General features: G+C 39.2%; 1 protein-coding gene across 1 annotated transcript; it reads left to right on the forward strand.

The window, feature by feature from the left end:
• The first annotated feature begins 420 nt into the window (after positions 1 to 420).
• On the forward strand, positions 421 to 16,205 carry LOC144070340 (adhesion G-protein coupled receptor G1-like). Its single transcript, XM_077594903.1, has 15 exons — positions 421 to 1,239; positions 8,589 to 8,661; positions 9,080 to 9,330; positions 9,905 to 10,091; positions 10,176 to 10,221; positions 10,336 to 10,426; positions 11,351 to 11,476; positions 11,561 to 11,677; positions 11,757 to 11,799; positions 12,505 to 12,611; positions 13,529 to 13,644; positions 13,745 to 14,004; positions 14,075 to 14,174; positions 14,681 to 14,955; positions 15,743 to 16,205. The coding sequence occupies exons 2-15, from the start codon at positions 8,598 to 8,600 to the stop codon at positions 15,892 to 15,894; spliced, it is 1,935 nt and encodes a 644-aa protein (XP_077451029.1). The 5' UTR covers positions 421 to 1,239; positions 8,589 to 8,597; the 3' UTR covers positions 15,895 to 16,205.
• Positions 16,206 to 16,263: the final 58 nt, after the last annotated feature.

A 16,263-nucleotide genomic window follows, 5' to 3' on the forward strand; every position in this document is an offset into this window, starting at 1 on the left:
CTCTTTGGCTGCCATTGACGGCAATAGTCGTCCAATCCATTTTTACTGGATTGAACTGGCGCTCTATTGCCAGAAATAGCTATTTTTAATATAATTTTCCATATTTTACTAACTACTGCAATCCACACTCTGACTTGAGATAACTTTTGAATAGATGTCCCCTGCGACCTATTTTCCTGAAAAGCTTAACATCACATTAAACTAATTTTATGACATTTCCATAAGAATAATTGCAGATTATTACTATTATTACTGTTTATGCACATGTGGCAAAGCCTAAATTTTCCATAGACAACTTCAATAAACTTCCTTTGACTTCAGTGACTATTTTCCTATTGACAAAAGTTGGACTTAGTTGGACTCAGGGCACTTCAGAATAGAGCCTATTTACACCCAACCCTAAAAAACATATATATACTAATTATTAAACAAATATTTGTCATCAACTGGTTTTCCAAAACGATAAGAGCCTTTCAAACCTGTAAAAAAAACAGCCTTGCATTCATCTATGTCTGCTGCTCCTCCTTTTACATCTCATTGACTGCAAGCCAAACCACACAGACGTTGCTTACAAAAATAAAATCATAAAAAAACAAAATAACCCTCAACGGCTACGCTTCCACAATTAATATAACCTCACTTTTTAGTCAAGGTAATCGGAAACACGATACAAATGTCGAAGGAAAAAAATTCAACATACAAAAGAGAAACGAATTAATAACTCGCGTACTTATTCTTTTACTGTGAAAGTCTTTAACGGAATCTCTTTTGGTTGTAAATTTGTCTTGACAGCGAGTGGATCCACCTTTACACCTCACGCCCGCGTTTCATATTATTCACAACGATCTGGTGAAAGGTTCACTTAAAAGGCTCTTATTACTTATTTACTACGTCTTTTTGTAATATTTTCCATTTTAGTACCTTCTGTATACAGTACGCCATTTTTGTTTATTTTGGCGAAACGTAGCCTAACAACAGGTGGACACGTTTCGTCTCATCTTCCCTATTTTTTTCCTTAAACCTGCTACAGTTTGGTCTTGGATAGACTTTATTCTCATTTTTACGGGGATTTCCCCAGAAACGGCTTGCGTCGCTTTCATTTCGGGCTTCTTTTGCTCTTTTTGGTGGAGAATTTGGACACATTTCCGAAGATTTTGCCCTGCTGTTTTTTGGGAGTTCGAACGCGTCAAAACGGTGGTTTCTACGCTGGAGGTTTGCTGTTGACTGGAATTGCCGCAGGTAAGATATTTATCTATTTATTTTTATTTTTGTAAATGGTAAGCCAACCTAGACAAAGTCCCCGTTTTTATTATATTTTTTTATTCTTTGTAAATGTGTCGAATCAGGTTTCAATTTCTTAGTATTACAGTGTATCAATGTAATCTGCCCAGAGCTTTCCAATGTTAAAATGGTGACTTCAGCGCTATAAAAAATGCATAAAATCATTCATTTTTAAAATAAACATTCACCATTATTATGCATTTACTCGACATTATTTTCCCATTTGGGATTTGGGAGTATTATGGTGTATGATTAAACATTCCTTTTCAAACTGGATAATTTAAATTTAAAAAAAAACTTTATTTCACAACGTAGCATTACAAAATGAATGCTACATTGCTAGTTTGATTATGCTATTCAAACCAACTATTAGATATCTCTACTTTTTTTCTCTCCAGGACAATAATGGGATAATTGACTTTATAATGTTTCATCAAATAATTGATTAATTATCCACTTCTGAGAAGAGATTAGTAAATAAGCACGAGTGCTATATGAGAGTTTATGTTCATATTGAGCCTAAATTTGAGGACATCCTGAACAACAGAACAGTGACAGTAATAGGATCTTTTTCAATGAAAGTTGGTTAACAATTACAGGATGCATTTGACTTAATGTGAACTCATGATGTGGTTTTCTCATAGTCTCTATCAAAGGTTTTGACTCATCTCTCGTTCAAAGATGGTGTGAAATTTCCACCTCTTCACGCTTCATCAAACTGAGGAACTTCTGCTTTGACTTCATCAAATTGGAGTGCCCCGTTTGTCCTCTTTTAAACTCATTGAACTCCCCTGAACCCAAAGAATGCCAGAATTTAGGAGCTTTAAAATATATCAAATCCTGGAATCAAACTCCAAAGCACCTGCAAATACACTTTCTTGAAAAAAAAATGTAATATTGGTGATGTTTTGACCAGAGATGCCCCAATTTATTTTCTCTGAGGGCCGATTTTAATGAATAATCAAATAATGCAAGGACCAAATTGAATTCCTTACATTTTTTATTTGTTAAGTTAGAATCAGGGTTAAAAAAAATGTATTGTCGTCAATGGCAACTAGACATGATGATTCAATACAAGTTGAAATTGATTCATATGTCAACAAAAATAAATATATATACATATATACTTGTTGCCATGTTTTGACCGCTCAGTTAATAGAGAGGCACTGTTTAAGTGACCAGCTCCATCTAGTTTTAAAGCTGAGTATTGCAATCTAGGTTGAATTTAAGCTTCTTGTGCTGGCCATGTTCAATATTTTCATCATTTGCTGCAGGTTACTAATAACTAATGTAGTCTGGACAATCCCGCTATACACAATCTTCTTCGATTCATTCATTTTTCGCCCTGTTCATCCTCACATGGGTCGCGGGGGGTGCTGGAGCCAATCCAAATGTCGGCGGGGCACACTCTAAATTGGTTGCCAGCCATTGAGACAAACAACCATTCATGCTCGCACTGTTAACGTAAGGAAAATTGAGTGTTTACAATTAGCAATTAGCGTAGCATGCACATTCTTGGCCATGCAAGGTGGAAATGGATGTAAAATACAAATAATGCATGACTCACTGCCTTGCAGGCCGACTTAATTTTGCGTAATGAGTAATAGAAATCCCATGGTGGCAATTTAAAGTGCCTGACCCACACCTGAGGTCTCACCATAAGGCAAGCGTATCATAATAATCTGGTCTTTGTCCTTCATTGTGCTATGGATTTATTTCCTGGCCCTACAGAAGCATCCATGTTGATCCACCTGCTCCTCCAATTTCTTGCCGGACATGGACCGTCTCCATGGCAATTGCAAGAATGCAACGTGTGCAAGCGTAGCCTAGGGAGCATTCCAATTTTTTTCTTTTTTAACGCAGGGACTTCATTTTGAGCCTGTATTCGTGCTCATTCCTGCGTTGCCTTACACGCCGACGCTTTCAAGTGTGGCGAGTCCCCCACAGGAGCTCAGCTCAGGATATGAGAGCGAGACGCCGTTTCCAAATCTACTATTTAGCTTCTCGGATTTTGTGCAAAGAAAATACAGCTTGTGTCTTATCTCGCAGTCGCGCAACATTGTTGCACGGTACACATTTTTTTCACAGTGATAAAGGAGCAGAGCAGGAAAGTGGTCTTGGAATAAAGCAGTAAAAAATAATAAATGTACCACTAGAGCAATTGGAGACGGTGTTTATACAAGGGACATTTGCAAAATCAATGGAAGAGTGGCTAGGTTATAGACAGAGTATTGATGTGATTTCTATTTTACAAGGTTATGAATGAATTAACCATGCAAGAAGACATGTTGGTCTATCTCACGTCTTAGATTTATTTAAACAAACAGTATTACACTATTGGTTAGCTTGACGATTAAGTATTCACTTGGCAAGATAGCTCAAACTAAGAGAAGAACTTGCATTTTTAGCCATTTTAACAGATTAAGCAGGATGAAAGTGCTGCTTGACCTCCAATTTATTTCGATTTTTTTTCTTTTTTAGACATTTTGTTTTCCGTAAATCATCCATTCCAAGGTCAAAGACACAAAAATAGGGCCTCCCTTTTGATAAGGTGTGACTCAGCAGCTACTGCGAATTATATTGTTCTTAGTTGGTTAGATTTAAGACGTTTGTTGCACTTTTGTAAAGCAAAAGCTACTAGTAGAGTTGACGCTTCTGAAAAACTGGGTTCATTTTGTGAAATTGTATTGATGTGTAAAAAGAATAAACATTTTACACCTTATTAAGATTAAAAGCCAAGGCAGATGGTTAGCTTACTAGCATAGCTAACATCAAATTGTTTTGCTCTGTCTGGCAGTACTTAAAAAAATGATTAATAGCAGAGAAGCTACTCATTTACTGAGCAATAACTACTATTTTTTCTGAGGAAAAGTTTTTTTTGTTAAAAAACTTCAGCCCTGAAAGTTTACTAGCTGAACGCTAGCACAAAATGTTATGCTACAAGAATATATTGAGAAAACATAGTGTTTAATGAAAGCCCATCCCTATGTTTTTCGCATTTTGAGCTACATCGCTAGCTTGTGTTTGAAAAATGAAGGGTGAGCTGTCTCTGTTGGGGCGTGGGTGTCTATTGGCTGCGCGCTGAAAGAATCCGAAGCTGCCGGTGACCTTTGAACCTCATTCACGCGAGCTGTCAACGCAGCTCAGTGGCGGCAAGACAACAAAGAGCGACCATTATGCTACACACCCACCCCGTGTATTGAAAATTGGTTTATTAATGAATTGAATTCAATGCTTTTATTGTCATTATACAAGTATAATGAGAATTAAAACTTTGCGGGGGTGCTGGAGCCTATCCCAGCTGAATTGGTGGCCAGCCAATCGCAGGGTACAACCAGACAGACAACCATTCACTCTCACACTCTAAGGGCAATTTATAGTGTCCAATCAGCCTACCATGCATGTCTTTGGAATGTGGGAGGAAACCAGAGTACCCGGAGAAAACCCACAAAGGCCTGGGGAGAGAACATGCAAACTCCACACAGGTGGACCAACCTGGATTTGAACCCAGGACCCCAGAGCTGTGAGCCCGACACGCTAACCACTCAATCCACCAGACCGCCACAACAAACAAACAAATAATCCATAACTAATAACAATGAATAATGCATAAATAATCAATAAATTTAAAAAGTAATATGTTTTAAGCTTGTGTTTTCAAAAGCATAATTGTATCTTTTGTGGTGGAACAAATGTTAACTGGGCCCAGGTGCAATGATTGTCAACGGGCCCCTTGAATTAATTGGGCGAGCAGGTGCTGGGGGGGGTGGCGGGGTTGCTAGTGAGTTTTTACCCACCCCTTAATGGTCCTTACTAACGACCAGAGAATCTGACAATCAGTCTGAGAAATTTTAACATTGAAAAACCTTAATTGTTACTCTCCACTAATCCAACTTTTACAATCTAACAATGCCCCCCATGGGGGCCGAGTGCGGCCGCGCCCCTGGCAACCTCTTAATGTCCGCCCCTGGACTTGGCCTTTCTGTGTTCTTTTGTTCACAAACATTTTCCCTCTCGATTTTTTTTTTTTGCTATTTGCTTCCAAATTCAAGTGCTTTGTCCCCTCAAATTGCCTCTCGTTTTCTTCCTCTGTTGTTTTCCACGGCACAATGCAGTTATGCACGCCTTTGTCACAAACTTCATTTTCACATGCCACAGCATGACTCACCTCCGAATACAATGAGACCCTGCTAAATTGCAAAAAAAAAAAATACATTTCTCGGACAACACCTTGTTAGGAGGGGCACGAAAGTCTGTGGCTAACGTCTTTATGTTATTCACACTCGAAAGGCTGCGGTCGACAATCGCCGAACGTCTTCATGTTCACACTTGAAAGCTGCGGTTGTCTTTTGCTTTCGGAATGAATTGAAAAACGCAGATTGGGTCTTTTTCTGCCGGCTCACACGAGCTGAGAAGTGAAAGCAGGGGGTGGAATTCTTTAACAATAGTCTATGTGTGTGAGTGTGTGTGTGTGTGTATGTTATTTTTTTTTGCCCGTTGTTTGTTGTCTTTGTTTTGTTTTGTGTACGCAAATGGTGACGTTGTCTTGTCATGAAGCACATAAACACAATAATGGCACTTTCTGTGAATGGACACACACTCTTACCCTTCTTCCTGGGGTGTGTGTGTGTTTGGGGGGGCTTACTTTGACACAAATGTACACAGTCAAGCGTTGTGTTTCCACGACATTGCTGCCTGTGTGCTGTGCGTTGGTTCACAGCAGACACAAACTAGCTTCCGCCTCGATTAAAATGATTAAAATTGACGAGGCTTGGGCAATTAAATGGTTTTTATGAATTATTTAAAGTTTAGGGACGATTTAGCCTGCAATTAGCTTAACATAAATGGACAACCATTCACGCCAGGGGCAATTTAGAGTGTTCAACCAGCCTACTTTGCATGTTTTTTGGATGCTGGAGGAAACCGGAGTACCCGGAGAAAACCCACGCGACCTGGGGGAGAACATGCAAATTCCACAGGGTGAGGACCCGCCTAGGATCGGACCCTCGACCCGAGAACTGTGAGGCTGGCACGCTAAACGTGCGCTCACCGGGTTGCGCAAGTCCTGATAAGAACCAGGAAATATGATTACCGTATTCTTTGCACTATAAAGTGCATCAAAGTGTTAGGTGCACATTCAATGAATTACCTAACCCACCAAACCAAGGTCAGAAATGGATTTCTACCATGAGGCATGGGTGTAGCAAGTCACCCCTTTTTTCACAATCTTCAGAGAAAACACCAAAGTGGTATTTCCCTGTTACTAAATATTCGTCTTCAACACGGTCATTTTGTGTGGGAAAATCTGCGTGTACACCACAGGTGTCAAAGTGGCGGCCCGGGGGCCAAATCTGGCCCGCCGCATCATTTTGTGCGGCCCGGGAAAGTGAATCATGAGTGCCGACTTTTTGTTTTAGGATCAAATTAAAATGAAGAGTATAGATGTATATTACATTTCCTGATTTTCCCCCTTTTAAATCAATAATTGTCATTTTTTAATCCATTTTTTCTGTGTTTTTAGTCCAAAGATCATTTTGTAAAATCTAAAAATAAATTTAAAAAAAGCTAAAATAAACATTGTTTTAAATATAATAAAAAAACGGAATTTTCAGGGCTTTTAATCCAGTTCTTTTAATCCATTTATTTTAAAAAAATCTAAATATTATATCTAAAATGGTCCGGACCACATGAAATCGAGTTGACGTTAACGCGGCCCGCGAACCAACCCGAGTCTGACACCCCTGATCTATTATATAGAGCTGTGCTGTGGTTGCAGTGTATACATCCACTAGATGGAGCTAAAGGGAATTTCATGATTAATAGTATTTATCCATATATAACCCGCAATTCCGGACTTTTATTTGTGGGAAATACGATATGTTAGTCTAGCTATGAGGGGGAACAAAAACGTCAACAAAAAAACCTTTCCTTATTCAGTCTTAAGACAAGGCCAACGTAATTGGACGTCTTTCGCCTTCCTTATCACCCATTTGGCAGCAGACTTGACTTCTCCGCTTATCAGGTGTGCATTTTAGGATAGGCTGCAAATAAACAATGAATCTGTCTGACTGCGGTTCCAACAGTTCCTGTTTGAAGACAGCGAGGAGAACAGTAGCGGTTTAGTTTGCCCCCCAAGATGACAGAATGTCGGCTCGACCACAGACTTTACGTGATGAAAATGTGACTTTTGGGACCGCGATCCTGTCTGTGATGACTAACTTGGAGGAAGTGTTTTGAAATTTCACACGTGTTGTTGATTGTTCACATTCACATGATATTTAATGGGGTTTATTTGAAAGAGGAAGTGATAACTTTTCATGTACCTCTGTCATGTTACCGTATTTTCTCACATATAAGCCGCCTCCACATATAAGCCGTATCCTTAAAATTGTTGAATTTTACGATTTCTCACATATAAGCCGCCCCTTGATTCACAATTTTCACCGCCATATTCATAGTTTTATTAGGGAGTACAAATGTGTTACTTTGAAGGGAAAATCTTAGCAAAAATCATCAAAAAGGAAGTCATGTGAGCAGTACAACCAGGAAGTGTGACCGTAGCGGTCTAGTTCATGTGTCAAAGTGGCGGCCCGGGGGCCAAATCTGGCACGCCGCATCATTTTGTGTGGCCCGGGAAAGTAAATCATGAGTGGCGACTTTCTGTTTTAGGATCAAATTAAAATAAAGAGTATAGATGTATATTAAATTTCCTGATTTTCCCTCGTTTAAATCAATAATTGTAATTTTTTAATCAATTTTTTCTTTGTTTTTAGTTCAAAAATCATTTTGTAAAATCTAAAAATATATTTAAAAAAAGCTAAAATAAACATTGTTTTAGATCTATAAAAAATTTGTGCGCATATAAGCCGTACCCTTGATTCACTCATAATTTTTTTGTTACAAATATGGCTTATATGCGAGAAAATACGGTACCTCATATTTTAGTGCTCCAAAGATTTCAGTTTATTAGTTCTGGATTTTTCTGAAATGGTCGGTCCCTGTGTTTTTATTTTTTTGTAGAGGAAGAAAAAACGGCTGGCGGGTTAAAAATAAAAAGGAAATCGTTGGAGCGCGTGTGTTTTCAAGTGGAAGAGTGTTTCCATTGATAAGAGCGCAGGGTATGGCTTTGGAGTGTGAACGCTCATATTCCTTGATAGTGCCGTCTCGATAAAACACAGACCACAGGATAAGAATCCTATCGTTAAAAAAGCGTTATTCTGTTAATCCAGTGTAGCCTGGAGATAAGGGTCTGCTGTTTTTTGTTCAGGGATTCAGATTCTTTCTAAAATGCTTCTTTTGTATTACAGGTAGTACTGATGGGAGTCCTACTTGCTAAGCGACTGGGGGGATTTTTTGGATTCATTATTCTGCTTTCTAAAGGTAAGAGCACTCACTTCACTCTATTTCATTGAGGTAATTCGTTAAAAAACACCACTCTAGTACTACAGTGATCCCTCGCTAATTAGCTCTTTGCGTTTCACCGATTCTGTGCATCGAGGCGTTTTAAGTAGGCGTGTCCTCAATATTTTCTGGCATCCGACAGAAAATAACTAAGAAATAGTAAATGTTACTTTGCCCACATCTACTGGTGAAAAAATGTATTGCAAGTGTTGTGCGCATATAAGCCGTACCTTTGATTCAGTCAGTTTTTGGAGTTACTAATATGGCTTATATGCGAGAAAATACGGTATTTGTTTCTCGCCGGCAGACAGCATTATGGGGAATGAAAAAGCAACAAAAAAATGAAATCTTCTGAGTCAGAATTAACTTTTACATTGCATTTTATGCACCCTTGTAGCATCGTGCGACCAATTTAGCGGCACGTGGCGGCATGGTAAACACCCATTGACCCTGAGCTTTAACATCTCACGCGGGTGTGGACAAATCGGGGTGGCGGCCGACGAGAGATCCCTGACCGTCAGCGGGCAGATCGCCGCGCAATGCAAGCGCTCCAGCACGCACCTGCTCGACCACCGGGAACTCAACTCGGACGGAGAGACTCGCGTCCGTTTGTTCTGGGAGCCGCTGCAGGATCAGCTGAATTTACAGGTGACTTTCATGGTTTTTTTGGGGGTGATTTCTTTTCAAGTACACTAATTCCTCGCCAAATACCGTATTTACTCATTTTATGTAAGATACATACTTTTTTTTTCCTGAATTTCATTCATAGATGTTAACATTTTCTCTTTTGAAAGAAATGAAAGTATCGGCCAAATTCGGTTGCGTCGTGACGTCACCCACCGACGCAACTGCGCCATTTTGTCGTGACCTCATCGTGTCACGGCGCCGTCAATTTGCAGTTTTTTTTTGTATGTCGTGTTTTATGCGCATGTAAGCCGTTTTTTGTCCAACAAAAGCAGCTTATATGCGAGTAAATACGGTATATATGAAAAGTTTAACCACGATAAACGAAGTATATTACTGTATGCTACATCTCACAATTCATTTGGTCATCAATTCATCTGTGATTTATTTGTTTATAATTATGAGCTATTTAAACAATGGCCTGTGAGTAAAGTTAAAATTGTATTTCATTCAAATGACTACATGAACAAAGCTCTTATTGGCCACAAAATAGGAAATGTCCAAAATGGTTGTTGGCTCACACGTTGTTTTTGCTCAGGTGGGAGAAAAAAACTTCACCCTCTGCTGGCCCAGCGCCACACCCGAATCCTGTTGCACGTACCTGTCGCACAGCTCCAACGCCCCCGAGGCTGCTTACGGCATCGCGGGCGGGAGCATCGAGGGCGACGTCATCACCGATAAAACTTTGACAGCGTACACGTTCATCGGGAGCAAAGTCAGTTGCGGTAAGACGGGGTTTACGTCGTGCGACTAATCTCGAACGTAACCTTGAAAGTTCCTTTTTTTAAAGTATTTTTTCTCTTTTACAGCCACGTTCTGTCAAGATTGGACCCGTGGAAACACCCACGTCAACATGTAATTTCTTCCCTCCGTGTGATGGAAAATTAAATAATAACCTGGCCCGCTGCGATGAAAGCTTTGGAAATCTCGGCTTAAAAGACTGTTGCATGTGTGTGTTTATTTTTGCAGGAGTGAGCGTGTTCCTGGCGAGCATTTCTGCGCCTTCAGCTCGGAGGTGGAGCTTAAGGATGACTTCGGAGGTGTAAACATCAACTCGAGTGTGAGTCAAACATGCAAAAAAGTCAATGAAAGAGTTGAGACACTGATAAGAAGATGTCGAAAGTCAGACAAAATGATCAGTCATAGGCTGTGTTTTATTCATATCATACAGTCATTTAAATGGTTGTGCATATAGTGGTACCTCGAGATACGATCTTAATGCATCCGGGACCGAGCTCGTATGTCGATTTACTCGTAGCTCAAATGAACATTTCCCATAGAAATGAACTAAAAACTAATTCATTCGTTCCAACCCTCTGAAAAAACACCAAAAATAGGATATTGGATTGGAAAAACATTTTTATTTGTTCTAATTCGCCATCTATTAACAAAGTAACAAATAACTAGTGGTTTAATAGTACTAAAATTAGACGGATTTCACGGAAGAGAGACTTTTTGCACGGCAACGCGCTCGTAACATAACATAAACAAATTTAAATGAACTTGGATTACGATGCAGACACTCAAAAATAAGTTGAATCTAACCTTACACTAAATTTAATTTTAATATTGTTTTACATTTTGATACCTTTCTTCTCCCGGGTTGACTCGATTTGCCCCGCCTCCACCCTGACTTTCAGATGCAACCTATTGAGGGTTGTTTGCTTTTGTCTTCCCTTCAAAATATTCCCAAAATGATGCACACAAATGTCCTCACAATAGGATAACGCATGACCACTTGCCAACGAGAAGTAGTACATACACCTCTCGTATTAGCGATAGCTCCGCCATTTGCACTAACTAACTAGGGAAAAAAAACACTGAAAAAAATGCAACGCTCCGCCCAGTGCTCGTAGAGACATTACACGAGGGAGTTGCGACCAGAAAGACTGTTCTTATGAGCAGCCTCTCGCGTCCGCTGTCTGCTCGTATATCAAAATTTGTCTCGTATCTCAAGTATACTGTATAATGATTTGTTCTGCAGAGCTTGGAAGGTGTCGCTCCAGAGTTTGCCACCACCACCATCCACCTCCCCTCAGCTTTAAAGCAAGCCACCAAGAACAACAATAAAGTGGTCTACACCTTCTTCAAAAACAACTCCATGTTCCAGGTGATAAGGCAATAAAAGATTAAAACTATCAATATCGATTCTGTTCATAACACGGAATTGGTGTGGAATGTGTGTGTCCTAAAGGAGGGGCTCAAGGAGGTGAAAGTTCTTGACAATGTGGTGGAAATCTCCATTGAGAACGAAGTCATCCGCAACCTGCCCGAGCCAATCAGAATTGGCTTTCATCACCATGTCGTTCCTGTGAGTTGGGGCAGATAATGTAGTATTTTAGGACAGATGTTGTTGACATTTTGCTGATAAATGTTGTTGTTTATTCTAGAAAACGCACGCGAGGACGTGTGTCTCGTGGGACACCAGAAAAGGTAGATTAAACATTCATACCACAGCCAATGAATTTTCTTAAATAGCTGTATTGATTTTTGGGTGTTAAAATAATGTATGAATTCAAAATATTAAAAAAAAATTAGATTAATCCTTTTTTTAAAATATATTTATAACGTATTTCTCAAGATCAACTGAAAGTGTAGTATTACTGTCTTTTCTGGAATATAAGTAGCACTTTTTTAGTTTGGATATTATCAAAGTTTCATCAACAGGAATCAAATAGACCCCCCAAATTATTAAATTTTCCATTTTTTCACACTGGCATAATGTACGCGAAAGTTGATGTCAGCAAATATGACTATTTTTAGTCCCAATATTACTAATATTAAGCAAAAAACACATTTATTTTGTTGCCAAAAGTTAATGTCCGTGAAACCAAACAACTTCCAGTTCGTGTGACATAAAAATTAGCAACAAAATGACTTTATTCTCATAATATTACAATTTGAAACTTGCAATAGTTCAATCTATAACTTCATTTTCCTCATATTTCGATTTTAATCTTGTAATTTTAAGATTTTTCTCTGGGGAATATTACATTTTAAGACTTCTTGGCAGGTAAACACTGCTATAGGCTGTCCCAAAAAATATTATCAAATAACAAAAAGAAAACACAAAACAACCGTGTTATTTTTAAAAATCGAAGTGGTACATTTTGCGTGTTTTTCTTTCTTTTCGTGTAGATCCCATGAAGGTGAAATGGTCAAAGGAAGGCTGCAAGACGCAGCTGAAAGGAGCCAAACATACCGAATGCCTCTGCGACCACCTGACCTACTTCACAGTACTTGTGGTGAGACGTCCACGTTCCAAAAACACTGAATCCTCCCGTTCCGTTCCTTTCCCGATTCCAAATTCACTGCTCAAGTTGAATTTGAGGTCAAAATACATGAAAATAAGACGCTGTACTTTGCGTGATCATACCTGTCAATCTCGGCCAATCGCTCCCCTTATTAATGATTGCAATTCCCCTTATTAAGCAATTAAAAATGCAAATGCAATGTGGCACATATTTACTCACATAGGGCGCACTTAAAAGTCTAAAATTTTGTCCAAAGTGAACGGGGTGCTCAATCAGTATGCACTAAATTCAAGATTCTGTAGATGTCGCTGTATGACGCTGACAGCTTGACTGTCTGGGTACATTGCTTGCTGACGCGCTATATTTATATCGTGAAAAGGTGGAAGTGACTGACTCAAAGCATGTCAACATTAGCAATGGACGATGATGTTTTTGTCTGCGAGCAGTGACCGAGACGATCCGGATTAGAACTGAAATGGGTAAAACGAGATCGGTTTTATATTTAAAAAAACGTCCTAAAAAAATCTTGTACATAAGTTGTTATATGGTGTACACAAAAAACGTATAAGTTGATAGAGAGTTCGGGTTTCCAATTTTTTTGCACACACGCTGTTGAAAAGGAAGTGAACACGGTTCTTTCAAAATAATGCACCGTACTTGACAACGTACAGAATGCAAAACTTTTATATACAACATGAGGTTGCATTCCCGGTAAGTTATAATGGCGAGCCCAAAAAAATGGTCAACATTTTCATTTTTTTTTTTCAAATAAATTGCTGAATTTTGTTGTAGTTTTGAAATTAAATGCGTATTTACTCGTTTCCTAAAACACTGGAGTAGCAAACTACGGAAGATCCGTCATATTTGGTAGCTTTACGTTACTCACCTCGCTTTCTCGTCAACCACAGCAACTGTCACCTCGTCCTGTGCGTCACCTGGTGGCTCTGACCGCCATTACATCTCTGGGCTGCGCCGTGTCCTTCATCAGTGGCATCGCGCTCATCGTCTTCCTCTGCAGGAGAAGGTTAGTTTAGAACACAGGATTTTTAAAAGTCTTTTATTTTGTTTTTTTAAAACACTTTTGCGAAACAGGATGTGCTCTTTTCTTCTTTTTCCTCCTTCAGGAGACCCAAGGATCCAGCCACGCCCATCCACTTGGGCTTAGCCGTGTCCCTCACCTTCCTGCACTTCATCTTCTTCTTCACCGGCATTCTGGCCAACGGCGGAGGACGGGATTTGTGCGTCCTGGTGGGGGCCAGCCTCCATTACGCCCTGCTCAGCTCCTTTTCCTGGATGGCCATCGAAGTCTTTCACACCTTCTGGCTGGTCTACGTGGTCTTTAGACCTTCTCCTAACATCTGCGTGTGGAACCTGCTCGGCTTCGGTGAGGGACGCCCCGCCCCCTTCGCCGGGTCGGTCGAATGATATTGGAAATATTATTCATTGCGTTTCAGTGCTTCCCGCTATTCCCGTCGGCATTCTGGTGGCCGTCGGTGACATCTACGGGCTGAGGGAGGTAGTGCCCTATGAGGACCAAGGGAACCCCTTCAAGATGTGCGTTTTTTGGCGTTCTCCGTTTTCAAATGTTTTCAAAAGAACCTTTTTCTAGGCTAAACTACTTGAGGCAGCATGAGCGTCTCTTGATTTATTTATTAAACTTTATTTTATTTTAATTTATTTTACTATTTTTTATTTTATTTTACTATTTTTTATTTTATTTTACTATTTTTTATTTTATTTTAATTTATTTTACTATTTTTTTATTTTATTTTACTATTTTTTATTTTAATTTATTTTACTATTTTTTATTTTTATTTATTTAACTATTTTTTATTTTATTTTAATTTATTTATTTTATTGTATTTATTTTTTATATGTATTTTATTGTATTTATTTTTTATTTGTATTGTATTTATATATTTATTTATTTAATTCTAATGTATTTATTTTTATCCAATCAGTCGCTATGATATTCAAATAAGATCAAGCCCTTCAGAATAAGCAGTGGTGGCCTCCTCCTAGAATTCTTTAGTGACGCCCTTTTTTCTTGTTGGAGCCAGGTGCTGGATGAAGCTGAAGCCCATGGCTCTGCTGGCCCACCACCTGACCAACACCACCGTTTTGGCGGCGCTGGTGTCGGCAGGCATGCTGATGCTCCTCCTGGTCTACCGGGAGATTCGCACCCGGGACGAGTGGCGCAGCCACCGCGTGGCCTTCCTCAGCATGTGGGGGCTGGGCTGCCTCTTCGGAACCACTTGGGGTCTGGCCTTCCTCGACTTTGGACCTCTGGCAGACTTTTTCCTCTTCATCTCTTGCATCCTCAACTCCTTCCAAGGTATTTCGCTTTAAGTGCCGGATTTTTTGGACTATAAGTTGCACCAGCCAAAGAGGAAAATTAAAAAAAATGAAAATAAAAGATGAACGAGTCGCACTTGAGTATAAGTCGCAGTCCCAGCCAAACGATGAAAAAAATGCGACTTATAGTTGGAAAATGTGTGCGTGTGCGTACCGTATTTTTCAGACCACCGAATTGGCCCGAATATAAGACGGTATTTTTTGCATTGAAATAAGACTGAAAAAGTGTCTGTCGTCATAAATTTGGGGTCTAGATGTGATACCCATTCATAACACTAGATGGTGCCAGATATATCTAAAGTGAATGATGGTTAATTTTGTTATTTTATCACTGTAGATTTTTCATTTATATTTCTAAAAACCAGAAGCCATTCATTTTCAAATGGGATTGCATTTTAGTTTACATATTTAAAATAAAAATAAAAACATATTTAAGATGTGATAAAGTTTTTGCATGATTTGAATGAGGCAAAAGAACATGTTTTTGCTCACAAATATATTGTTATAATTGTATTGTCATTATTTTCCCTATGAAAATTTAATTTGATGTTCGAAAAGTATTTTTTCAAAGTCTTGAAAAAGTGGGGGTCGTCTTATATTCGGGCCAATGCGGTATTCTGCTGAAAAATTACAACAAAGTGGCTTGATGTGGACCTTAACTTGACTTTCCCAAGAACAAAAACTTGAAATTGAAGACTTAGACATCCACACGTGTGATTTGTCCCAACTCTGACACGTTTTATTAATATTTTAATTTTATTTTTCAGGTTTCCTGGTGATGCTGCGCTTTTTCATGCTAGACTGGATGCGCAAAAACGCGGGAAGGCTGAAAGAATCCCCCGCCAAGGCTTGTCGCGTCACAGCGTCACCGTCCACCATCAGTCAGGAACCCCTGGAGCCGCTTTGTTCCACATCTTGACCGGAACCAAAAAAAACGTCATCCCTCAGGTAAATAAAGCGTCCGCCGCCGGCCTGGAGCCTGGGACTCTTCCTAGACTGGATCTAGTTGAACAATTTTCATTTCCTTCACATTTTTTTGGACCGTAAACTGGGAGAAAAAAAATATGATTAAGCTTTATTTTCAGAAAAAAAAGTTATGCACTGATGTTCTTTCGTGACTGTTTGGTTCCACTTTAGCGAGCTTTGATTTTGTTCTTAAATAATTGTTTTTATTGTGTACAGTTTTCAAGTAGCACTTTAGATTGTTTTGTATGGCATCGCTGGATTGGGTAATTTTGTCACTGCCCCAAAAAACAAAATAAAAAATCGGGATTAAATACATTTCCAG

The sequence above is a fragment of the Stigmatopora argus genome, chromosome 2 (genome assembly GCF_051989625.1).
Source record: "Stigmatopora argus isolate UIUO_Sarg chromosome 2, RoL_Sarg_1.0, whole genome shotgun sequence".
In the NCBI taxonomy this organism is placed as follows: Eukaryota; Metazoa; Chordata; class Actinopteri; order Syngnathiformes; family Syngnathidae; genus Stigmatopora; species Stigmatopora argus.

Excerpts from the sequence above, each read along its gene's own strand:
- LOC144070340 (XM_077594903.1), top strand. The coding sequence starts at position 8,598 with ATGGGAGTCCTACTTGCTAAGCGACTGGGGGGATTTTTTGGATTCATT. Across the intron at positions 10,092-10,175 it reads CGGGAGCAAAGTCAGTTGCG|CCACGTTCTGTCAAGATTGG; the intron begins GTAAGACGGGGT and ends TCTCTTTTACAG. Across the intron at positions 11,678-11,756 it reads TTCATCACCATGTCGTTCCT|AAAACGCACGCGAGGACGTG; the intron begins GTGAGTTGGGGC and ends TGTTTATTCTAG.